Source organism: Rhinopithecus roxellana, chromosome 8, assembly GCF_007565055.1.
Source record: "Rhinopithecus roxellana isolate Shanxi Qingling chromosome 8, ASM756505v1, whole genome shotgun sequence".
Taxonomy (NCBI): Eukaryota; Metazoa; Chordata; class Mammalia; order Primates; family Cercopithecidae; genus Rhinopithecus; species Rhinopithecus roxellana.
The window spans coordinates 11,854,093-11,877,944 of record NC_044556.1 but is presented as its reverse complement, the minus strand read 5'-3'; the positions used below and the strand labels follow the sequence as shown (position 1 = coordinate 11,877,944).

Sequence of the window (23,852 nt, the reverse complement as noted above, 5' to 3'; positions counted from 1 at the left end):
GCCTCTGTGAGTGGCCCCTTCCCGGGGCCCTGAAAGCTGGGGAGGGATGAGTACCGGGGGCCCTGGGAACCCTGCTCAGTCCTGCCCAGCACCGCGTGCAGGGACCACATGCCTGACTCAGAGACCTGGGGCTGCCTTGCACTCTGTCCAGACCCACAGCCAGAACCCTGCTCAGTCCTGCCTGTCCCTGTGTACAGGGACTGTCTGCCTGACTCAGAGACCTGGGGCTGCCTCGCCGTCTCTCCAGATCCACAGCCAGCTTTGTTTCTGGAATGTGGAAGATGTTTCTTATTCCCCGAAGAAAGGGGGCCTGCCACATACAGCCTGGGAGGCGCCTCATCCAGAAACAGGGACTTGGCTAGCCAGCCTGGGCCCTGGGACTTCTCACTGGTCACTCTTCTGAGGCTGCTCACCTGGCCGAGGGGTGTCCCGGCAGCATCTCAGGGTGGAAGGTGGGGAGGGGCAGCTCCTGCCATCCCTTGCCGCCCTGCACTTCTCTGCTGCTTGCAGTCAAAGCTTTCCTCTCCCCGCGCTGGGCCAGGGCTATGCTCCCTGAAGTGACTTTGACATGGGGCCGTCCCAGCTCTTAGTTGCTCATGGATGCCTCCTGCCCCACACTGGGGCCTGCCGTAATAACTGGCCCAGGTACCAACACCCAGGTTGGACCCCCTGGAGCCCGCCCTCCCTCGGGACCCGGGGGAGACTCCTGGCCTCACCCGGTACCTCCCCTGCCCATCTGGGTGGGGTGCCCCCAAGTAAACCCTGTGCCCCCAGTTTCTGTTTTCTGGCTCTGCTTCCAGGGATCTAACCTGGGGGGTCTCCTCAGCAAATCTGCCGCAGCACATATCAATGAACCCGCCCCGCCCGCAGCCCATTTGAGGAACAGGTGATGGCAGCAGGCAATTCAACAGCTCAGTTTATTAAATGTGCGCGGGAGTCGGACAGCTGACGGTGTCCTTACGCCGGACAGATGGCTTTACATTTAGGGGAGGACAGGGTGTTACTATTTACACATTCGTTTAACACTCAAGAGACCCGGTACAGAAACGTGGGGTGGCAGCTAGGGGAATCCGAGACAGACCAGGCGTGCGTCGTCAGGGCTGGACCGGGGCAACAGATGGGGCGGGGTGAGGTAATGCTGTCAGAGCTCGGGAGGACCACGCCAGTGGGCACGGCAGCCCGAGTTCAGCACCCACGTGTGGTGGTCTTGGGGGCCAGTGGCAGTCACTGTCCATCAGCCTCAGGACACTTCCACCCTCCCTGCGTCCTCAGACCCTCAGTTCCTTAGGACTCTGGCCCTGGAGTGTCAGGGCAGACGATCCCTTGTGGCCCTGGTGCAGCGAGGCCGGTGGCCAGGCAGGGGCCGCACTGGGGGGAGGCCTTGCGGTGGGCGTACCTTGAGTCAATTGTCCAGAGGCCACCAACTGCCTGTCCCCTCCTGGAGACAGCTGGACTGGGCAGTGAGGTGTGGTTGTGGCCCCTGCGGCAGGGGATGGAGAAGGCGAAAGTGAGCTTGGGACTCGGGGTGGGGGGCGGGGCCGGTGGCCAGGTTCCACTCCCTGCTACTGGGCAAGGCAGCACGGGCAGGGGCAGGGGCCGGCCAGACCCAAGTTCTGTGAGCAGCACCAGGTGTCTCCCCATCATCGCTGCCACCATGCTCCCCCCAGAGGTAGCTCTGGGAGTTCCCCACGGCCCACATGGGGAAACAGAGGCAGGGAGCCGGGAGAGCGCCGCCCAGAGACTTACCGTGTCTGGAAGGCAGTGCTGCACCTCCTTCCTGCACAACCCTGGCCCTGTCACCAGCGACCTAGTGGCTGTCTGCGCCCTACCCCTTGACGATTAGAGGTGCAGCTGGCCAGGGCGAGCATGAGGGTGAGCACGTGTTTGGCATCCCCAAGTCCAAAAGCTCGGAAGAGACCACCAGGCTCCCCCTCAGGCCATGGATGGGGACTGCAAGTGTGAGATCCCCGCTGGGTCCTGAAAGGGGGCTCCTGGCAGGCAGGAGATCGCCCCACTCAGCCTGCATTCTCCCCACTCTCTGCTCAGCCACCCATGACCCCCTCTTCCGCCGAAACAACCTGACAGCCTCGCCTGGCTGCGAGGTCCTAGGAGGGAGCATTGGGCACCTCCAGCACCTGCTGGGTGGTGCGCCTTGGTGGCTTAGAGACGTCTTGCCTGGAGCTCCTCATCCTGCAGGGCGCGGGTCCAGAGCATGGGGTGCAACATGACATGCATTCAGAGAAGCAGCAGCGTTAACTGGGGGTGGGGGCTAGGGTCAGCTTCTCTCACAGTGACCCTGAGTTGAGGACAGCTCCTTCTGCCAGAAAGGCTGGCCTTGCACACGCTGGGGACAGGACGGGAGGGATGGTGGTGTCCGTGATGGGGCTGGAGTTTCCTTCTGAGCTCCACCCACCCAACCCTCAAACTCCGCTTCTCTCCTCCCAGAGAAGGCACATTGGGCAGTGAGTGTGTGCCGTCCGCCTGGGCAGATTCGTGTGTGAAGGCAGCACCTGCCCCAGCTGGGATTCTGCAGAAAAGAGGTCGTCGGCTCCCTCTGCAGGATGAGGCGTTGCCCCAGTCCCAGAGCCCCGGCCCCTGCGAGTCCCACCCCACGCAGGAGACCCAGCTCCCATCCTCCCCGGCCAGGGGATGAGGCAGCCAAGCCCCCCAGGCCCCTCTGTCAGCTTTCACCTCATCTGGCACTAAGTACTCCCCAGCCCTGCGTTCGCCTGCTGGAAGGCCCCCGGACCTCCGGCCTCCTCCAGCGCCCCGAGTGGAAGGCAAGGCTGGGTCCTAGCTGTCCCTGCCCCAGCTGTGCTGTCTCTGGAGTCTTAGGGTCTAGCACGTCATGAACCAGAAGGGAATTGAAAAGGGACAAGATCAGCAGCAGTGCAGTCCTGGGCACTGACCACGCCCACATGTGATGGTCTCCGTAATGTGCCGGCTCCGCTGGGGAGAGGCCATGGCGGCCTCCAGGTCCCAGACCCTCGGGCTCACTGCCGGGACTCCCCTCAGTCTTCTTTCCATTGACCTCGCCTGCCGCGGCTCGGCCGGGCCGATCCTGACTCCAGCGACCCTTGGGGTCGCCCCAGCTGGTAGCCAGCATCTCTGGGCTGGGGTCCAAATGTCAGCCGGCCCGGTGTCTGCACCAGGGTCCCATCGTGCGCAGCCCGCTGCCTTCCAGTCTTCCGCCAAGGGGTGCAGCAGGTAGGGGGATCCGTTGGCCCCTGCCCCTCCCACCCTTTTGGGCTCCGCCGGAGCGCTTGGGCTCCGGGTTCCCTGAACACCGTCTGGGCGGGGCTTCCTGCCGGGGATCGGCCACACCCCCACCTCGCATTCCTACAGCTGGGGCTGAGAAGGAAAACAAACCCTGCAAAGCCCTCATTAGCGAATTACCCGCGGCTGCCGTGATTACAGGCTTCGCCCCTGCGCGCCGCGGAGGCCCCCAGCTGGCAGGCCCGCCGTGGCGCCGCCCTCCCCAAGCCTCGCCGCACCTGCGGCGGGCGCCGTCCCCTCCCCAGCGCTGCCCCTGCGAAGCAGCGGGAACCCAGACCCGGACCCGAAGGCTGCCGCCTCCCTCGCCCGGGGTCAGGCAGCGGCTCCCGACAGGGGAAGGGCCGCGCGCTCAGGGCTGGGCCCGGGCGCCCTTACCAGCGCTCCACGGCCGGGACTTGAGGCCCAGCGGCCGCCCTGTTTCCTCCTGGACCCCCGCAATACAGAGGCAAGGTCTTCCGGTGAGGCGCAAGGCCGCAGTGCACTGGGCGGGGGCTCTGAGGGTGGTGGGGCTCGGGTGGGCAGAGGCCCTGGGGCGACCTACGGGGAACATCTACAGCGCAGGCCTATGGGGCAGCCAGAGCCGGCCGCAGGGCCGGGAGAGAACGTTCCAGAAGGCCGGCCTAGGCCACTATTCCAGGAGGGTGGCGGAGGAGGTGGCCGGGGCTTTCTCCGCGGCCGAGTCGGTGGTGGCTGCGACCACCATGGGGCTGGGCACATAGTTGAAGGGGGGTACTCGGGCCGAGCGGCTGGGGGAGCCGTGCCGGCTGGCGGGGAAGCCCCCCACGGCGACCCCCAGGCCCTCGTGCACGAAGGGTGCGGAGATGGGAGCCTTGGAGAGGCTGGGCCCGTCCACGTCGCTGCCAAGGAGGGAGAGCTGGCCGCCAGCGGGGGCCCCGGGGGGCTCCCTGCTCTCCAGGCTCGGGGACGTGCTGGAGTTGGTCTTGGGGGCAGCGACCTCCTCGGTCTGGACCACAGCGTCGCTGGTCTTGCGCGGCGGGGGCCCGGCCGGGGCGTCCTCGGGCGTGGAGCCCCGCAGTGGCAGGGCCGTGGCGGGCAGCGTGCTGCGCAGGATGTGGGGCACGTCTTCGTCTCGGATGCGCCGCCACGTCGTGCCCGGCGCAGCCACTCTGGGGAGCGAGCGGGGCTCTCCGTCGCTGCTGCGGCGCGCGGCGTCGGCTGGGGCTGGGGCAGCCGGGACGGCGCTGTCGGGTCTGCGGGCCACGCTGATGTGCGGCAGCGACGCGTAGCGCTTGACCGTCTCGGGCCGGGCGGCAGGCGCGCGCACGGGCAGGCGGGATGGGCTCTCGGAGCTGGTGCGCCGGGCAGGGCGCTCGCCAGGGCCGGGTCGGGCCGCGGGGGGCCGCTGCCCGGCCGGGGCCTGCCGGGGTGCCGCTCGGAGCTCTTCGCAGCGCGAGGAGCAGAGGAAGACCGCGGGCAGCGCGGGCCGGCCGCGACGGGGCGAGGTGCCCTGGGGGGCAGAGGCCGCGGACTCGGCCGAGGATAGCTCGGAGCGGCGGCGCCGCAAGCCCGGTGACTCCTTGATGAAGGTCAGCTGTCGCCGGAAGCCTGAGCGGTCGGAGGACTCGCTGCCGCTGGAGAGGGCCGAGGCCACGCGCACCAGGCCCAGGCGGCCACCGCGCGCCCCCGGGCCAGCCTCGGTCCCCGCCCGGCCCCTGGGGCCGGGCTCCGGGACTGCCCGAGCCAGCGGGGGCGGCCCCCGCCGGGCCGGCTTCTGCATGAACGGGATCCGCACGGGCGACCTCTGCGTCTTGTGCTGCTTCGCCAGAAGGGTGCGCGCCGGCGTCTTGGGCACTGGGGAGGCCCCGGGGCCGGGCAGGGGCCCTGCAGCCTGGGTGACCGGGGGGCGCTTTCTGGGCAGGGGCTGGGAGGCGGGCGAGGTCTGGGAGGAGCTGGAGGAGGGGGTCTTGGCGAGGCGGGCGGGCGGTGTAGCGCTCCTGGGGGGCTGGCTCAGCGCCGCCAGCTCCGAGGTCTTCCCAGGCCGGTGTAGGCTCCGCGACCGCTGCTGTCCGGAGCTGGGGACTTTGGCTGGAGCTGCGGACTGTGCCAGGCAAGGGGGCGCCACCTTCCGCGGTGTGACGCGGGGGCCGGGGGTCCCTTTGGGCTGGGCACGAGGTGCCGGGCTGGGCACATAGATTACTGTTCGTCCCCGGAGCACAGCTGGCACCCCGGGCGTGGTCTTCTGTGTGCCACGTGGCTTCTCCGGGCCTGCAGGGGAACGGGGGCTCCCGCTCGTCTTGGCCGAGGCTGCGCCCCGTTTCTCTGGCCGCCGGGCACTGCCCATTTCGCCCCCCGCCTGTCGTCCCTTCCTGTGTTTGGGGGGCTGTAGGGTAGACCCTACCGACAGCCCGGATACAAAGGACAGGATGGAGTCGGACTCGGACGAGGGCTCGCGTGTGGCAGCTGCTGCCTGGTGCAGCCACGTGACGATGGAGTTGGCGCCCTCCTGGATGGCGCGCCACTCCACGCTGTCCAGGTCAGAGGCCCGGTCTGAGCCCGCTGCCTCCTCGCCGTGCTCCCGGGATCCCTCCGCAGGCCGCTCATCCAGCCGGGTGGCTCGGGGCTTGCGGCGCCGCAGGCTGGACACAGGGGGCCGGCGCCTGGGCAGGGCCGAGCTGATGCACCGCTGCAGAAGCTCCTCCGCGGCCCGCGGGCTGGGCGAGCTGTCGCGTCCGCCTCCCGGGCCCGGGTCCTTGGTGACCGCGGGCTCCCGGCCTCGTGGACTGACGGAGGGCGGCTCCGGGGGCTCGGGCTCGCTGAGGGAGCTGGCGGAGGAGCTCAGGGAGTAGCACGGCGGGGTCTCGTCAGCAATGAGGCTGGGCTGGGCCCGGGCGGGCGGCGGGGCGGATGGTGTGGCCTTGGACGGGGCAGGGACCTCCTTCCGGCCCTGCAGGCGCTCGCGGGTAAGAGCGCGGGGGATGGCCGATGTGCGCCGGTGGGTGGGCGTGGGCGCAGCTGCCGGGGGCTCCTCGTCCGAGTCGTTGCCGTAGAAGCAGTACACGGCCTCCTCGGTGGGCGTGGTGAGGCACAGCGACTGGAGCGCACCGTCCCCACGGGTCCGGCCGGGCTTCGAGTCGTCCTTGTCTGCGGGGGCGCTCGGGGGCCGGCCCAGGGGCAGCTCCAGCCCTGCTCGGTTCTTGCCGGTGCCCCGAGCCTGCTCCGCGCTGCGGCCGGCGCCTCCCGCTTTGTGCCGGTGCCCCACGGCCTGCCTGGCAGAGGTGGGGCGCCCGGTGGGTCTTTGCCTGCCCGCTGGTCCCCCGGGCTGGTCCCTGGGGGGTCCCTGCAGTGTCTCGTCGCTGAGGGAGGCGGCGCTGGAGAAGTTGACTGGCGTGCCCTCCGCGGAGTCGGTGCAGGAGTCGTCCTCCTGGGCCGGGGCAGGGGCGGGCACCAACATGTAGACGGGCACGGGGAGCGCGCGGCGACCTGGCACCAGCGCCGAGGCCACCTTGCGCAGCCTGGCAGGCACGGCGGTCCCCAGGCACTCCCGCAGCAGCTCCAACTCCTGGTCCGCGGCACCGCGGGGGCGAGAACCCGTGGGCGCCGGCCCCTCCTCCCGCCGCCGGTGCCCTGCAAAGTGGAGGCCAGCGCCCCCTGCGCCCCCGCCGCGCTCTGGGCAGGCCGAGGGCAGCAACCGCAGCTCCACGTCCTGCTGCACGTAGTGCTCGTGCAAGGCCAGCGCGCTGAGGCTCGAGGCGCACGAGAAGTTCTCATCCGGCTTCTCCACGGTGAAGCGCACGCTGCCTGCGTCCAGCTCCGACGGCAGCCGGCAGCGCTCTCGGCAGTCGGCGATGTCCAGGAAGCGCTTCACGTAGCTCTCCCACTGCAGGCTGAATTGGCTGGCCTCGGGGGGACCCTGCGGCGCGGGCGCTAGCGGCGGCGTCTTGCTCCGGCTGGGAGGCATGGTCTGCCCGGGGCTGTCGGGCAGTTCGCTAGGGCTGATGGTGCCGCTGCCCTGCCCGCTGCAAGGGTCACTGGGGATGGAGCTGGCAATGGACGGGCTCTCGAAGCTACCCAGCGAGCTCACAGAGCTGCAGCGGCTCAGCACCAGCGGTGTCTCCTGCACGTAGTTCTCTGAGGAGCTGGACGGAGTGGCGTCCTCCACCCCCAGGCCCCGGCCTCGGTTGCGCCGGGGAGCCGGAATGGCTACGGGCAGCGAGGTGGCCCCGGGTGCCCGCCACACGCTGTCCAGCTCAGCCTCGCCGGGGCCCGCCTCCTCCAGCCCCTCGAGAGAGGAGTCAGTGTCATCCAGGTCACCGCCCTCGCTGGGGCCTGGGCGGCCGGCAGAGGACAGTGAGGAAAGGGAGCTGCATCGGGACAAGGAGAGCGGTCCCTCCTGCGCCACCAGCTTCTGCAGTGCCTTGCTGGCCACGGACAGCGGGGCGGCTGCTAGCTTCTCAGGAACTTTGCTCAGGTGGTCTGCCGGCAGCCAGGCCTGCTTCCGCGCCCCTGGAGAGGTTCCAGGCCCCGCGAGGGGCTCTGCACCCACCCTTGAGGCACCCTCCAGCAGTGGCACGTGCTGGTAGGTAGGTGACAGCTTGATGGTACGCACGCGGGCGTCAGCGGATGTGGCTTCACGGGCCGGCGGCTCGGCCTGGCTACCCGGCAGGTCAAGGTCAAGCCGGCTGGGCCGAGGCTGCCCACACCTGGGGTCCTCGCGGCGGGAAGCCAGGGCGGCCAGTGGGCAGGGCAGCATGTGTTCGCGTGGGCAGTACCCGTCGCTGGCACTGCCACTGTTGAGGCTGTCGTTGGAGAGGCTGGCGTGGGCCGCCTTGAGCCGCAGCAGCGGGTGCGCCCGGCTTCCTGCCTCTCGCCGCCCGGCGTCCGGGCCGCGGCATGGGGAGCACGACTGGGCGCGGCCCTCCCGTGGCGCCTCCTGTCCCGGGTCTCCAGAGCTGAGGCTGAAGCTATCGTCGGACGAGGTATGCAGGGCGGAGATGTCCTCCACCAGCTGGTCGATGCGCGCCACTGCAAGTGCCAGCTTTGCCTTGGCCTTGGCCGCCACGGCAGCCTCCCCACTGGCGTCCTTCTCTGCCTCCTTGCCGCCTCGGCGGGTGGGAGGGGTGCGGGCCAGCGCCTGCCCCTGCAGGAAGGGGCTGCCCAGGAAGAGGGACAACGCGGCAGGGCTGGCTGGCTCCCCGGTGGCTGCGGCCGCGGCCAGGGATGATGGTGCATCGTCGTCGTCAAAGCAGCCAGAATCGGAAGCATAGTCTTGGGCCAGGCCGTCCAGGTGTCGCAGGGGCGGCAGCGGCTTCTTGGTGGTGGCCTCGGCTGCTGGCGGGCGATGCTTCTCCAGGTGCTCCAGCGCCTGCGCCAGGTGCCGTGCGTCCAGCTCGGCCTCCAGCGCCCGCTGCTTGCGCACGTACAGGCTGGGCACGCAGCTGCCTGGGGACACGGCGGTGGCGGCCGCCTGGTGCTTGGCAGGTCGATGGGCCAGCAGGTTGCGCAGGGCGGCGGCGCTGCCCATGGCGATCATCTTGTGTTTGGAGTGCACCAGATTGCGTAGCATGCCGACGGCGCCCAGGTCCCACAGCAGCTCCTGGTCTCGCGCGCTGCGGGCCGATAGGTTCCAGAGTGTGCCACATGCGTTGCTCACGATGGTCAGGCTGTGCGAGGTCAGATGCTGCAACAGCGTCTGCAGGCAGTTGTGATCCCGGAGCACCTGCCTGTGGGCACAGGGCCGGTTAGCCTGGGCCACCCCGTACCCTCCCCTGGTCACCCAAGGGTGGGGAGGCCAGATGTGGCAGGTAAAAGCGAACCCATCTGGTTAGGTTTGGATTTCGGAAAGACTAATTTTTGGTATATGTCCCAAAGATTGCATGAGACAGACAAAAAGCAAATTTTTGTAGTTTTATTTTTTTGAGATGGAGTTTAAAAAAAAGTAGGCTGGGCACAGTGGCTCACGCCTGTAATCCCAGCACTTTGGGAGGCCTTGTGGGGCGGATCACCTGAGGTCAGGAGATCAAGACCATCCTGGCCAACATGGTGAAACCCCGTCTCTTTTAAAAATACAAAAATTAGCTGGGTGTGGTGGCAGGCACCTGTAATCCCAGCCACCCGGGAGTCTGAGGCACGAGTACTGCTTGAACCCAGGAGGCAGAGGTTGCAGTGAGCCGAGATAGTGCCACTGCACTCCAGCCTGGCAAGAGAGCAAGACTCCATCTCCAAAAAAAAAAAAAAGGAAAAGAAAAAACAGCATGAATATATACTATATGATATCTGGGATATACTTAGATTCTGTCTATATCTATATCTATTTTTTTTTTTTTTTTGAGAATCTCGCTCTGTCATCCGGCCTGGAGTGCAGTGGTGCAATCATGGCTCACTGCAGCCTCCAACTCCTGGGCTCAAGCAGTCTTCCCGCCTCAGCCTCCCAAAGTGCTGGGATTGCACAGGCATGAGCCACGACGACCAGGTAAAAATAATACTTTGTGTTTTCATAACATATAAATGTTTTTATTTTAATGTTACTTATTTAACAACATTTTTATTTTAATTTTTTTTTTTTTTTCTGAGATGGAGTTTCACTCTTGTTGCCCAGGCTGGAGTGCAGTGGTGCGATCTCGGCTCACTGGAACCTCCACCTCCCGGGTGCAAGCGAATCTCCTGCCTCAGTCTCCTGAGTAGCTGGGATTACAGGCGCCCACCACCACGTCTGGCTAATTTTTGTGTTTTGTTTGTTTTGTGGTTTTTTGAGACAGGGTCTTGCTCTGTTGCCCAGGCTGGAGTGCAGTGGCATGATCTCGGCGCACTGCAACCTCCACTTCCTGGGTTCAAGCGATTCTCCTGCCTCAGCCTCCCAAGTAGCTGGGATTACAGGCGTCCACCACCCTGCCTGGCTAATTTTTGTGCTTTTAGTAGAGATGGAGTTTCACCATGTTGGCCAGGCTGGTCTTAAACTCCTGACCTCAGGTGATCCGCCCAGCTCGGCTTCCCAAAGTGCTGGGATTACAGGCATAAGCCACCGTGCCCAGCCAATAAGTTAATTTTTAGTATTAGTATATCCCATGCATATTTGGGATGTATTTCAATTAAAAATATTTATTTTTATAAATAAGTACTCTTTATTGTTTGGTAAATACTTTAATGAAGACAGTTATATTGATATGATTTAAAATAAATTTGAGACAGGGTCTCACTCCCATCACCCACGCTGGAGTGCAGTAGCGCGATCACAGCTCACTACGGCCTCCACCTCCTATGCTCAAGTGATCCTTCCACCTCGGCCTCTTCAGTAGCTGGAACTACAGGTAGATGCCAAGCCCAGCAAAGTTTTTTTCTTTCTTTCCTTTCTTTCTTTTTTTGAGACAGAGTTTTGCTCTTGTTGCCCCCAGGCTGGAGTGCAGTGGCGTGATCTCGGCTCACTGCAAGCTCCGCCTCCCGGGTTCCCGCCATTCTCCTGCCTCAGCCTCCCGAGTAGCTGGGACCACAGGTGCCCGCCCCCATGCCCAGCTAATATTTTTGTATTTGTAGTCGAGACAGGGTTTCACTGTGTTAGCCAGGATGATTTGGATCTCCTGACTTTGTAATCCTCCCAGTGGGATGACAGGCGTGAGCCACCGTGACTTGGCCCACACCTGCCTAATTTTATATTTTTAGTAGAGATGGTTTGCTCCATGTTGGTCAGGCTGGTCTCAAACTCCCGACCTCAGGTGATCCGCCTGCCTCGGCCTCCCAAAGTGCTGAGATTCCAGGTATGAGGGACCAAGCCCAGCCTGATGTAATTTTTTTTTTTTTTTTTTTTTTGAGACAGAATCTTGCTCTGTTGCCTGGACTGGAGTGCAGTGGCACAATCTCAGCTCATTGCAACCTCCACCTACTGGGTTCACACCATTCTCCTGCCTCAGCCTCCCGAGTAGCTGGGACTACAGGTGCCCACCACCACGCACAGCTAATTCTTTGTATTTTTAGTAGAGACGGGGTTTCACTGTGTTAGCTAGGATGGTCTCAATCTCCTGACCTCGTTGTGATCCACCTGCCTCGGCCTCCCAAAGTGCTGGGATTACAGGCGTAAGCCACCGTGCCTGGCTGCCTGAATTTTTTTTTTTTTTTTTTTTTTTTGAGCTGGAGTTTTGCTCGTTGCCCAGGCTGGAGTGCAGTGGCGCAATCTCAGCTCACCACAACCTCCGCCTCCTTGGGTCCAAACGATTCTCCTGCCTCAGCCTCCCGAGTAGCTGGGATTACAGGTGTGTGCCACCACACCTGGCTAATTTTATATTTTTAGTAGGGACCGGGTTTCTCCATGTTGGTCAGGCTGGTCTTGAACTCCCGACCTCAGGTGATCCGCCCGCCTCGGCCTCCCAAAGTGCTGGGGATTACAAGCGTGATTCACTGCGCCTGGCCTGAAGTAATTTTTAATGTAATAAGTCCGCATTTTAGTATATCTCACGCAGTATTTGGGACGTATTTATCCTGCAAATAGCAGCCCTGGGGGAAGCCGTGGGAGCATCCGTTCACAGGAGGACAGTGCCCAGCCCAGATCCCCTGCGCCTGCCCCGAGTGCAGCTGCCTGCGTGCGGGTAGGGGGGTGGGGGCTGACCTGTAGTCCTCACGGGTAGCGATGAGGCTGGATACGTTACGGAGGATGCCGCCACCGCTCTCGATGATGGCCAGCGAGTTGCTCTGGCACTTGTAGGTCAGGGTGCTCACCAGGAAGCCCAGGGCGCCGTCCACCTGGCAGATGGCCGCCTTGTTCTCCGTGCTGTGTGCAGACAGATTCCACAGGGCACTCAGCACACTCTTCAGGGTGGACTCCTGGATGAGGGGTGGGAGAGGGGGGGGTCAGGGCCTGAGTAGTAGGCCAGGAAGAAAGGCTCCCACACTCACGTTCAGTGAGGTTGTTTTTTTTTTTTTTTTTTGAGATGCAGTATTGCTCTGTGGCACAGGCTGGAGTGCAGTGGCACAACCTCCGCCTCCCACGTTCAAGCGATTCTCCTGCCTCAGCCTCCTGAGTAGCTGGGATTAACAGGCACGTGCCACTACACCTGGTTATTTTTTTGTAATAGAGACGGGATTTCACCCTTTTGGCCAGACTGGTCTCGAACTCCTGACCTCAGGTGAGCCACCGCGCCCGGCCCACACTTGCTTTCAAAGAGCAGTGACATGAGGAGTGAGCCCCAGCCGGTCTGAGGCTGGACCACCCGCTAAGCAACTAACAACTTGATTTCCTCCCAAGTCGGAGAGCTCCCCCACTGCCGCCAGCGTCTCCTTCCAGTGACTGAAGAACCATCCCTGCTGCCCGCTGGGTGCCCACCTTGGTGGCCCGCAGGACACACTGCACCAGGGCTGTCACGCTGCCCGCCTCCCTCAGCACCTTCTTGCTGTTGATGTCGGCCCTCCAGGACAAGTTCCGAAGGATGCTGGACACCACCTGCGTGGGGTGAGGGGCAGGGGTGGTGGGACTAGGGTCCAGGCCCCCCAAACCCCCCAGCAAGTGTGAGGCTGCAGAGAGTTGGACGGGACCCCCCCCGCCAGCCCACCACACCCCTGAGGAGGGGCCTCTGCCTGTCAGGGACGCCCTGGAAGGCTGTCCCCAGCACCCTGTCCTGTACCTGGTGGAGCTCCTCACTGTCCGAGGCCAGCTGGGCCACGATGGCCTCCATGCAGCCCCGGCGCGCACACAGGGTGGCCTGTTGGGGGTGATGCAGCCAGGGTCACGGGGTGGGGCAGGAGGGAGACGGCGCCCCTCACCTCCCAGCCCCGTCTGTGCTGCAGCTGCAAACCCGAACCCCTGCTGATCCTGACCACCATGGGAGGGTTACCTCCCTCAGGTCGGGAAACTGAGGCCCAGACAGGGGCAGACACCCTCGGGGCCCCCTCTACAATGAGGGCCATTTTCTGCAGAGGCAGCATCAGGGTGGGTATGAGGACACCGCTGGGTGGAGGAAGTCCAGCACGGGCTCCTGTCCCCCAACATCACACTCTCAGGACCTCAGTCTACCCGTCTGCCAGTTGGGGACAAGTGGCCCCAGCTCTCAGGGCTGTTTCAAGGCTGGGATGAGTCGGAAGGAGGCTCAGACAGTCCCTGGAAGACCAGATGAGGGGAGTGCCAGTCCCGCCTGCCCACTGCCCCCGGGCACCTTGTTGGCAACATCCCCAAAGGTGAGGTTGGTGAGGGTCATGCCCGCGTAGCGGCGCAGCGCCAGGTTCAGCGGGTCCCGGGTCATCTTGTGCATCTCATAGTCAACCTGCAGCAGCTCTGCCACGGCCTGCAGCCCACCTGTGGGGACCCGACAAGGTTGGCGGATGGCAGGGATGGCCCTGCCTGCTCACTTGCTCCACCTCGCTCCCTTGCCCAGACGCCCTCCCTACCCTCCAGACGTGTCCTCCTCAAGTCCCCCTTCCAGGCTCAAGTCTGTAGACCTCCTCCAGGAGCCGGTAGGGCCTCACCCTGCTGCCAGACCCACAGGGGTACCCCCAGTGCCCTGTGACTGTCACCCCTGCCTCCTGTCAGCCCTCGGCCCTCGCTCACACTTCCTCCAGCCGCTGGGACTCTGCACCTGCTGTTCCCTCAGCTTGGAATGCTCTTCCTTGCCCTGTTTGGTAGGTGCCTCAGGGAAGAGCCCCTGCGTCCTCTAATAATCCACTCCGGGACCATCAGATGGAGAGCAGCGTCCCCAGCACAGACAGGGCTGTGGTGATGGGTGACAGTCACACCCACCCTCTTTACTTGCCCAGCTCTCCCATTACAAAAGGGGGAATCAACGGGGAGATGGTGCCTGGGAGTCAGAGGGAGAGGACTTGTCACCAAAACACTTCTCCCCCCTTCAAAGACAACAGAGGCAAATTTGACTTCTCAGGGCAGGGGTGGGTCAGTGGAGACGTCCTTTGGGGAATTGAGTTAGGGACATGTCTCAGAAAACTTCCAGACCGAAACACATACATCCAGGTTCGCCACAGCATGGTGCACAGAGCCAGGAGTGAGGAGCAGCCAGAGCAGGACAAGTGGGTCAGCCCAGGGTGCCCCAGCCACACGATGGGATGTCACGCAGCCTCAGAAAGGAGCCAGGCTTTGGCTGGGTGTGGTGGCTTGTTCCACCTGCAATTCCAGCACTTTGGGAGGCCAAGGCGGGCAGATCACTTGAGGTCAGGAGTTTGAGACCAGCCTGACCAACATGGTGAAACCCCATCTCTACTAAAAATACAAAAATTAGGCATGTTGGCGTGCACCTGCAATCCCAGCTACTTGGGAGGTGGAGGTTGCAGCGAGCTGAGATTGTACCACTGCACTCCAGCCTGGGCAACAGAGTGAGACTGTCTCAAAAAAAATGTTTTGGCAAGACTTTTCTTTTTGAGACAGGGTCTGGCTCGGTTGCCCACTCTGGAGTGTGGTGGCGTGATCATAGCTCATTGTACCTTTGACCTCCTGGGCTCAAGCGATCCTCCCACCTCAGCCTCCCCAGTAGCTGGGACTCATTTTTTATTTATTTGTAGTGATGGGGTCTCATGATTGTTGCCCAGCCTGGTCTCAAACTCCTGGGCTAAAGTGATCCTTCCGCCTTGGCCTCCCAGGTATGAGCAGCCTCACACGGCCTCAATTTTATATTGACAAAGATGTGGCAATGTCCTCAAACGTAAGACGCCACAAAGGGCTCCAATCCCCACCCTGATCACAGAAGCTCAGATGACCCAGCCTCTGTCCCTTTAGCAGCTGAGGAGCTGTTCAGGGGCTGGAGGACGGCTCCCAGAGGAGCTGGCACACTCACCTAGCTCGTTCATGGCACGGCGGTACTCCTCGTCAAAGGACAGCTTCATAACCGCACAGGTGGCCTGGCAGATCTGCGGCTCGATGGGGACCGGGGCTGTGGGCACAGAGACCAGATCAGAGACCCCATTCCCAGGAAATGTCCCAGCTGACTCCGGAAGGTTCTCCCCGCCCCACCCCCTAGACCTGAAGGATCCCAGGAGCTTTACAAATGGCTGCAAAGCTGGGGCTTCGTTTCCCAGCCTCTCTAAGATGGGATGACGGGGTGGCCTCCCTCACTCAGCCTTGGGAAGGGAGGTGAGGTAGTTTCTGGAGCACCACACCTTTGAGCCGTGCTTCTGTCCTTTATAAAAATAAAACTGATGAGACAAGGTCTCGCTCTGTGGCCCAGACTGGAGTGCAGTAGCGTGATCTCGGCTCACTGTAGCTCCAAATTCCTGGGCTCAAGCAATTCTCCCACTTCCGGCTCCCAAAGTGCTGGGATCACAGGTGTGAGTCCTGGCCCCCGGCCCCCATATTAACTTTGCGATCAACTGCAAAAAAAATCTCCAAGTCTGCACCCAACTTTCGAGAACTACCCACGATCCATCCATGCATTCAACGACTTAGGGAGCGTTTACTCTGTGCCAGGTACAATCATGGGCGGGTCTTTTTCCCAACGTCAAAGGCCCCCACAGGCCTCGGCCTGGTACTGCAGCCTCCAACTCCAGAAGGCAGGCAGCAAAGGCTAGAGGTCCTAGTCGCCCACCCCACCGGGAAGCCCTAGCTGCACGTTAATTGCGCAGAGGGGGCCCACCAGGCCAGGCACTCACCGCCGCTGGCGCCGCCTCCCTCGGGCGCCCCGTCTCGGGCCTGCAGCCAGTCCCAGCAGGTCTCGCAGTAGGCACGGATCTGCTCCAGCACGTGCAGGACGCGCATCTCCTTGCGCGCCAGGCCCTGGTCCGGCTGCGAGAAGACGATGTTGTGCAGCGCCGCGTTGGCGCGCATGCGTGCGTCTTTGGCGCCCGGTGCTCCTGGGGCCCCGGCGCGACCCCCGGCCGCGGCCTCAGTGCCGTGGAGGATTTGCAGCAGCAGTGGCAGACAGCCCGAGCGGCGCATGGCCACGCAGCTCTCGGGCGAGCTTGACATGGCCAGTAGCGTGCGCGCTGTATCCTCCTGGTCGCGCGTCGCCAACATGGACAACAGCCAGAAGACCACCTCCACCTAGGAGGAGGGCAAGGTCAGGGTGGGGTCCCTCACCTGCCCCCGCACACCTGGAAACCCGGTCGGAGCCCTGTGACCCCACGCACAACTGGGGACGAATGGGGGGGGTGCCAGGAGGCTGCACACGTGCTTCGGGGAGGCTGGCCCCCCTCACCTGGCATTCCTAGGGTGGCAGCACACAGCCAAGGGACTCCACAGCGACACCTACGGTGCCCCACTCAGCCCCCGCTACGGGATGTGTTTCCCCATCCACCTCACCAGGCCCCCAGCTTCTCCGTAAGCTGCACGCCAGGGGGGACCTTCCTACACCCAAGGGGGTGCTGGATGGAGGCCTGGGAAGCACCACAACTGGCAAGGATGCAGACCTGACCCCTCCCAGCCCAGACAGCTGCGCCTGCCCCTGTTCCGCCCTCCCTCACCTTGCTGTTGCCCGGCTGAGGGGTGCCATCCTCAGGGTGTGTGGGGACCTCTGTCTCCGGGTCCTCGTCCACCGGCACCGACTTCACCGCCAGCAAGGCCTGCAGGGAGAGGACCAGGGTCGGGGGGAGAGGACCAGGGTCGGGGAAACAGTCCCAGAGCACCCCAGAAAGCACTCAGCCTGCTTGCCCATGATGATGTGGGCGGGGGCGAGCAGGACTCTAGGAGCCCCGTTCTGCCTGGGCCGACACCACCCCGGGCCCTGGCTCTGCCCCATTCGGTACCTGGGGCTCTGTCTGCTGCACTCGGTCCTGCGCCTCCAGCAGCTCCTTGTCAATCTGCTCCAGGCGCGAGGCGCGGATCTGCTCAGGACGACAGGAGGGCGAGTGCTGGGGCTGACCCCGCCCCCGGCTCCAACCCCGCCTTCTCCCTAGGATGACCCCACCCTGGGAAAACCCCACCCCGGGCTCTGACCCTGACTCTTCCTGAGGTGACCCCGCCCCAGGCCCTGACCCCACCTCTTCCTGGGATGACTTCGTCCCTGGGCTCTGACTCTGCCTTCTCCCTGATCCAGCCCTGCCTGCTCCCTAAGCCCTGCCTCCTAAGATATGACCCCACCCACTGTCTTAACCCCGCCTTATCCTTCTAGACCCTGCCCTTATCTAGCCCATCCCAGGCTCTGACTCCTCCCACTTCCCATTTGGGCTCCACCCAGAACCTAGACCTCATCCTTCTAGGCCCCACCCACCCACTGATCTGGCCTTACCCACAGGCCACGCCACCTTCCACTGTCCCACCCCCACCACCCTTGTGCTCAGGCTCTGCTCTGACTCCTCCGACTCCACCCACCAACACCTCCAGCTTCTGGCTCCGCCTGCTGAACCAGACCGCCCCCCCCACCCGCCAACCCAGGAGGCATAAGACTCCTCCCATTACCCCAGACCCCGCCCATAATAAATCTCTGCACTGATTTGCCCACTGGCACAGGGCCCCACCTACCACCAAACCGCCCCACCCCGCCCACCACTGCACCTGTGCCCGCTGCACCATCTCGTCCGAGGTGCCGAAGCGCTCCTCCATCAGCGAGCGGATGTGCTGGGCCTCGAACTCAAGTTGCTGCCGGATCAGGTCCATCTGCATCGAGAACTGCTGGGAAAGGCAGGCGGGCGGGCCATGGTGAGGGGCGCCTGAGCCAGGCCCCGTTCCTCCCCACGCCGCTTCCCTCAACCTAGGTGGGCAGGCGTGCTGCCCCCTCCCTCCCCGGCCCGCTCACCGTCTCCACGTGCGGCAGCTCGTCCAGGCGCTTGGACAGGCCCTGCAGCTGAGAGTAGTACCAGAGCTTCTCCTTCTCCTCCTTCTCAATCTCATTCAGCAGGAAACACCTGGGGGAGCAAGTCAGTGGGGGCGGCTCAGAGGGCGGAGCCATGTATATGTGTTTATTTTGGTATTTGTACTCACTTGTTGGCGCTTACTGTATGCCAAGTTTCACAGGCAACATGGCAATGTCTCTCCCGTGGCGCTCCCCGCGCTAAGGTAAGGGGGGGTGGGTACTGAAATTAATTGGGGGATGCGAAAAATTAAAGGGGAGAAAACAATCTGGGCAACATAGCGAGACCCCCCTCTCTAAAAAGGAAAAAATTAAAATTAAAATTAAAAAAATAGCCGGTCGGCCAGGCCCGTTGGTTCACGCCTGTAATCGCAACACTTTGGGAGGCTGAGGTGGGAGAATCGCCTGAGGTCGGGAGTTCGAGACCAGCCTGACCAACATGGAGAAACCCTGTCTCTACTAAAAATACAAAATTAGCTGGGCGTGGTGGCACATGCCTGTAATCTCAGTTACTTGGGAGGGTGAGGCAGGAGAATCCCTTGAACCCAGGAGGCAGAGGTTTCAGTGAGCTGAGATCGCACCATTGCACTCCAGCCTGGGCAACAAAGGGGAAACTTTGTCTCAAAAAAAATAATAGCCAGTCGTGGTGACGCATGCCTTTAGTCCCAGCTACTCAGGAGGCGAGGCGGGAGGATCACTTGAGACTGTAGTGAGCCGTGATTGCACCACCACACACCAGCCTGGGTGACAGCGAAACCATATCTCAATAAACAAATAAATAAAGACCAGGAGCGGTGGCTCATGGGTCAGGCCTGTAATCCCAACACTTTGGGAGGCAGATGCGGGCAAACTCCTTGCTTAAGCCTAGGAGGTCGGGACCAGCCTGGGCAATATAGTAAAACTCCCATCTCTACAAAAAGTACAAAAAATTGGCTGGGTGCGATGGCTCACACCTGTAATCCCAGCACTTTGGGAGGCGGGCAGATCACAAGGTCAGGAGATTGAGACCAGCCTGACCAACATGGTGAAACCCGTCTCTACTAAAAATACAAAATTAGCCGGGCGTGGTGGCACGTGCCTATAATCTCAGCTACTTGGGAGGGTGAGGCAGGAGAATCGCTTGAACCTGGAAGGCAGAGGTTTCTGCGAGCTGAGATCGCACCACTGCACTCCAGCCTGGGCAACAGAGAGAAACTCCGTCTCGGGGGGGGAAAAAAAAAAGTACAAAAACTTAGCCAGGTATGATGGTTCACACCTGTGGTCCCAGCTTCTCCCTGACATGGGAGGCTGAGGTGGGAGAATTACCTGAACCCGGGAGGTCCAGGCTGCACTGAGCCATGATCATACCACTGCACTCCAGCCTGGATGACAGAGTGAGACCCTGTCTCAAACTATACGTATTAAACAAAAACAAAAAGAGAGAGAGAGAAAACAGTTCCTTTGGAAATTCTCCTCCTTGAAGAAAGACTGAGGGAGGCTGTTCTGCCTCTTATACTTCTCAGATAATTGTTAATCTCCCTCCAGCTTACAAGGTAGCTTCAGGCTCAAAGAGCACCAGGTGCAACAGAGAGTTCCCTTAACCCCACAGGAGACACGGCCATTCCCATTTTACAGGGCAGGAGTCTTAGGCTGGGAGGGTTTAGGGGAGCTGAGTGAGGTCCCACAGCAGAGTACAGACAACTCCATGCTGTTCTTCAATGGCCCCATCTGACCACACACGACCCCTCCCAGCTGCACACGGTGCCCGGACCCTGCCTCCCTCTGCTGGCCCTGAGCCCACGTTTCTTGGGCCACAACTCTGTCTCTACAAAGACTGCTTTGAGCCCCTCTGGCTCCAGGCCTGGCTGAGCCCTGGCACCGGACACAGCCCGGTCCCTGGCAATGCCTGCGTGTCGCAGACCCCTGGGGACGTCTCCAAGGAGACTTTCCCTCAGCCAGGAACGTCCCCCATCCTCTCTGTACTCCCGCTGAGGTCAGCCGGGCTGGAGAAGTAGAGGGAGGCCACGTGGAGAAGAAGCTTTGAGGTGGGTGGGGTTTGTTCGGTGGGCGGTGCCATATGCAAGTGGGTGGGGCGTGCGAGGTGTGGGCAGAGACATATGCGGGTGGGTGAATTAGAGGGCAGAGCCCGCTGGGGATAGAGTCAGGCACCAGCTGCCCGAGGCTGGGTTCCCACGCCCGCTCACCGTTCCCGGTCCAGTTCCTCCAGCAGCCGGATGGTGGCCCGGCTCAGCTCCCCAAAGCTGTCCTTGGAAGGCCCGGAGCCGTGTACCGGGCTGCCCTCGGGGGTCCGGGAGGCAGGTTCCGGGCCCAGGGCGGGCGGCTGGAACTTGAGGTTGTACAGGCTGGTGATGTCCATCTGCAGGGCTGGATGGGCGGGGAGAGGGCGGAGGTCAGAGGTCCTGTCTGCCTTTTCCCCCAGCCTCTCCCGCTCCCTCTGCGGGTGGCCCCACCGCTCACCCTTCAACTGCTCCAGCACCTCCGTCTGCCCCGAGGACACCAGCACTCGGGCCTCCTGCTCCAGTTTTCCCTGTAGGTGCTTCAGGACCTCCTGAAGGGGCAGGAAAGAGGGCAGGGAGGCATCGGCCACTGCACTGGGCTGCCGGGGGCCACCCCCTGGGACCCTAGCCCACCTCCTCCATGTAGGCCCCCACCTTCATGCCTGACGTCTCTGTCTCCAGCTTGGACAGGTGGCTAGAGTTGTCCCGTAGCTCCTGCCTCAGGTGACTGTTCTCAGCCTTCAAGGCCTCCACCTGCCGTACCAGCTGCTCGTAGGGTGCCACGGAGCTCGCCATCTTCAGCTCCTGCAGTGTCTGGGATCACAGGGTCAGAGGGTTCAGCTGAGGGTCTGGGGAGAGCACGGTGATGCCTTCCGGACAGCCCCTGACCTAAGCCCCAGCCTGATCCTAGTTTGGGGGTCTCAGGCAGGAGTCACTGGTGTGAACAAGTACAGGCCCACGTGGTGCTGGCCAGGGAATCCCGGGCGCAGAGGGACAGGTGGAGTGAGAGGTGACCCCAACGGGAGACAGAGGGGCCAGCAGACAGACGTACAGACAGCTGAACCTCCAACTGACCAGTCAACTGACAGACGATGGGACGGCCTCTCCTTCCCAGCCCCCAGGACACATCCTGACAGCGGGACAAACACACAGACAGCTGGGACAGCCTAACCCAGCAAGCCAACTGGCCAGCCCAGCACCCCCAGGCTCACAGCCAGAGAGGGCGACAGACAGACAGACAGGACCCTCCCCCACAAAAGCACAGCCTGCCAGAGGCTGACAGCCAGACACGTGGGGCGGACAGACCACACCAGCTGTCCCTGCTGATGGACAATAAAAACACCATAATGGCCAGTGGGTGACACCTAAGATGTGCAGAAACGGCAGGACAGATGGACCCAAGCCCACCACCATCACCGCAACAGCCCCATGCCCCTCCATCAGTGGCTGGGCTCAGAGTGGCTACCTGTGTGGCCCGCACCCCCTGCACAGCCTTCAGCTGGTCCCTGCTGGCCCCGGCAGCCCCTGCCCCATCCCTTGGCTCTGCCAGTGCCGCTAGCTTCTTTGTGCCTCTGGCCGTCTTCTGGCTCCAGCCTGGCCTCCTCCCTCTGTCCAGCTGGCCGGTACCTCTTCCCTCAGCTTGGCCCTCCTGCTGGAGCCCCTCCTCACGCCCCCCTTCCCTCTTTGTTCCTTTCCCATCAGCGCTCGCCTCCTCCCTCCGCCTTTGTCTCAGACGTACCAATGGCAGCCCATCCCTCTGCCACCTCCCCCTGCCAGCCTGAGCCCCCTCCTCACAGCGGCCCTGTCCGGCCTGCCTGTTCCTCCCCTCCCTTCTCCACCTGGCAACACACATATATTCACCTGTCATTTACTCTCTGACCCCCAGGTGCCCCCTCATCCTCTCCCCTCCTACCCAGATGTCACTAGGGGCACAGCTGGGACAGGAGTAGAGGTGGGGCTTGGTCCCAGGTGGGAGGATAGGGTCAGGCTGTCCCGGCCTGCTCAGGGGACCCAGTGTGTGGCTTTCCATGTCATCTGGCTCCTTCCTGGTCTGAGTCTCACGGACCACCATTTGGCTGTTCCCAGAGGGAGAAATGAGGCCCTAGGAACCGAGGTCTGGCACCCAGACGCTGCCCCAGAGGGGCTGGAAAGTCCAGGCTGGAGGCCCGACAGGATTCGCCCCTCTCTGGCCTTGGGTTGCCCCTCTGAGGAACCTGCAGGGCAGGAGTGCCCAAGGGCAGGGTGGGAGGGGCACAGAGACTGGAAGTCAGATAGCAGAGGCTGGCAGCCGTCACCTCCCACCCTGATCCAATGATGTCCAAAGCTGTTCAGGTCTCCACTGTGAATCAGGTCTGGGGTTGGGGGCTACATGCAGGGAGACTCTGGGGTCTGGCTCAAGCCCCATGTTCCAGCTGAGGTCACCATCCCATGCCCAGCCAGGTGGAAGGACCAGATGAAGTGCAAAGTAACACACGTCTGCCTCCTGCTCCCCAAACCCAGGCCTCCCCCACATGGCTCTTCTCAGCTGACCCAAGCCAAGTCTCAGACACCTTCCTTCTCCCCACATTTGGTGGTCACTTCTGCGTCATCAGACTTAGCTAGTTCCTCCAAGCTCTGCCCAGAGGGATCGTGCCTCCCCCAGCTCCTGACACCCCTCTGTCAGGACATTCTGATCAGCCTCTTCCTGGCCTCCCACAATCCCCTGTGCACAGCCAGAGGGAGTTTTAAATGTCACAAGCTAGATCCCATTTCTCCCATGCTCAAACACCTTCCATGGCTCCCCAGTGCCCTCAGGATAAGCTCTGACTCCTCCATGTACACCGCGACTCACTCAGAAGCTGGAGGCTCTCTGCACGTGCAGTTGCCCTGCCTAGAGTACCTTTTCTAAGTCCTGCCATCCCACACAGTGCAGCTTCTTCCACGAAGCTCTTCTGCCTACCTTTCACCCCCAGGTTGCATCGTGTAGCCTCCTGGGGGCCTTCCTGAGAGATCACTCCCTGAAGGCACCATGACTGGGGGCTGGTCTTATTGAGTGGGCTGCATTTCAGGGCAGGGAGGCACAGGTGGGGGAAGTCAGGCCCAAAGGGGCCTTTCTCCTTCCTTTAATCCAAACCCCCTCTTTCCAGAGAGGGAAACTGACGCCCAGAGAGGTGCAGCAACACCCCCCAAGACACACAGCAGGCCTGCCCATCCCTCCCTCCGATCACCTCAAGGAGGTCCGGATGGTGAAGCCCGTGAGTGGGTGTGTGCGCAGGGCCGGCTGCAGAGACGCTGACGCCCAGCTCACCGGGACACAGTTTCCCCTCCAGCTCCCAGCCTAGGGAAACGGAGGGTCCAGAGTCTGCGCTGACGGGCAATGCAGAGAGAGGGGGATGGAAACCTCGACGCCAGGCGGAGGTCGCGCCCCCTGCCCTCCTTCCCGAGGACACACACCTGCTTACTTGCAGCTGGGCTGGCGGGGCGCCCGGGCCTGGGGCCTCCTCCCTCTGCGCAGCTCCGCGGGCCTCACGGGAAATCCCGGCCCGGGGTGGCCTCGGAGCGCCGGCTCCGGGGTCTCCGCGGCGCAGGCAGGGGCTCCAGGGCGGACAAAGCCCGGTCCGGGCCTGGGCAGGCGGCGCCGCCGCTCCTAGCGCTGGGCGAGACCACCGCGAGCGGGGGAGGATGCGGGATGCGGGATGCGGACGAGACAGCCAATGAAGGCGCGGGAAGACGGGCTGGTGCCATGGCAACAGCCAATGGCGGCCCGGGGCGGAGACCGCCGGCAGCCGCGGGGCGTCGGGCCTCCGCGCGGGCTCAGGGGCTGTGTGTGCGGGGGGCCGAAACCCCCCGAGGAAAGGGGGTACCCCGAGGACCAAGATTCCTGTGTCCCCCACTTTATTGCAGGGTGCAACGGCCTCTTAAAACCTCCTGCGTC

At 62.8% G+C, this 23,852-nt stretch overlaps 2 protein-coding genes across 3 annotated transcripts in view; both read right to left on the bottom strand.

Moving 5' to 3' along the window:
• Positions 1 to 23,852, bottom strand: part of MIER2 (MIER family member 2) — a 993,207-nt gene that overhangs the window by 415,315 nt on the left and 554,040 nt on the right. The window lies entirely within an intron of this gene.
• On the bottom strand, positions 899 to 23,559 carry APC2 (APC regulator of WNT signaling pathway 2). 2 transcript variants are annotated; one of them, XM_030935012.1, is made up of 15 exons: positions 23,372 to 23,559; positions 20,594 to 20,752; positions 20,400 to 20,490; positions 20,126 to 20,306; positions 17,889 to 17,997; positions 17,648 to 17,764; positions 16,900 to 16,977; positions 16,618 to 16,716; positions 15,808 to 16,198; positions 14,997 to 15,092; positions 13,371 to 13,510; positions 12,843 to 12,920; positions 12,545 to 12,661; positions 11,831 to 12,045; positions 899 to 8,957 (listed from the first exon to the last, which is right to left on the bottom strand). In XM_030935012.1, exons 2-15 carry the CDS (start codon positions 20,732 to 20,734, stop codon positions 3,905 to 3,907), a joined length of 6,906 nt encoding a protein of 2,301 aa, XP_030790872.1. In that variant the 5' UTR covers positions 20,735 to 20,752; positions 23,372 to 23,559; the 3' UTR covers positions 899 to 3,904. The 2 variants fall into 2 exon arrangements, with proteins under 2 accessions (XP_030790872.1, XP_030790873.1); XM_030935013.1 differs by lacking the exon at positions 23,372 to 23,559 and having other exon boundaries at positions 17,648 to 17,761; positions 20,594 to 20,919.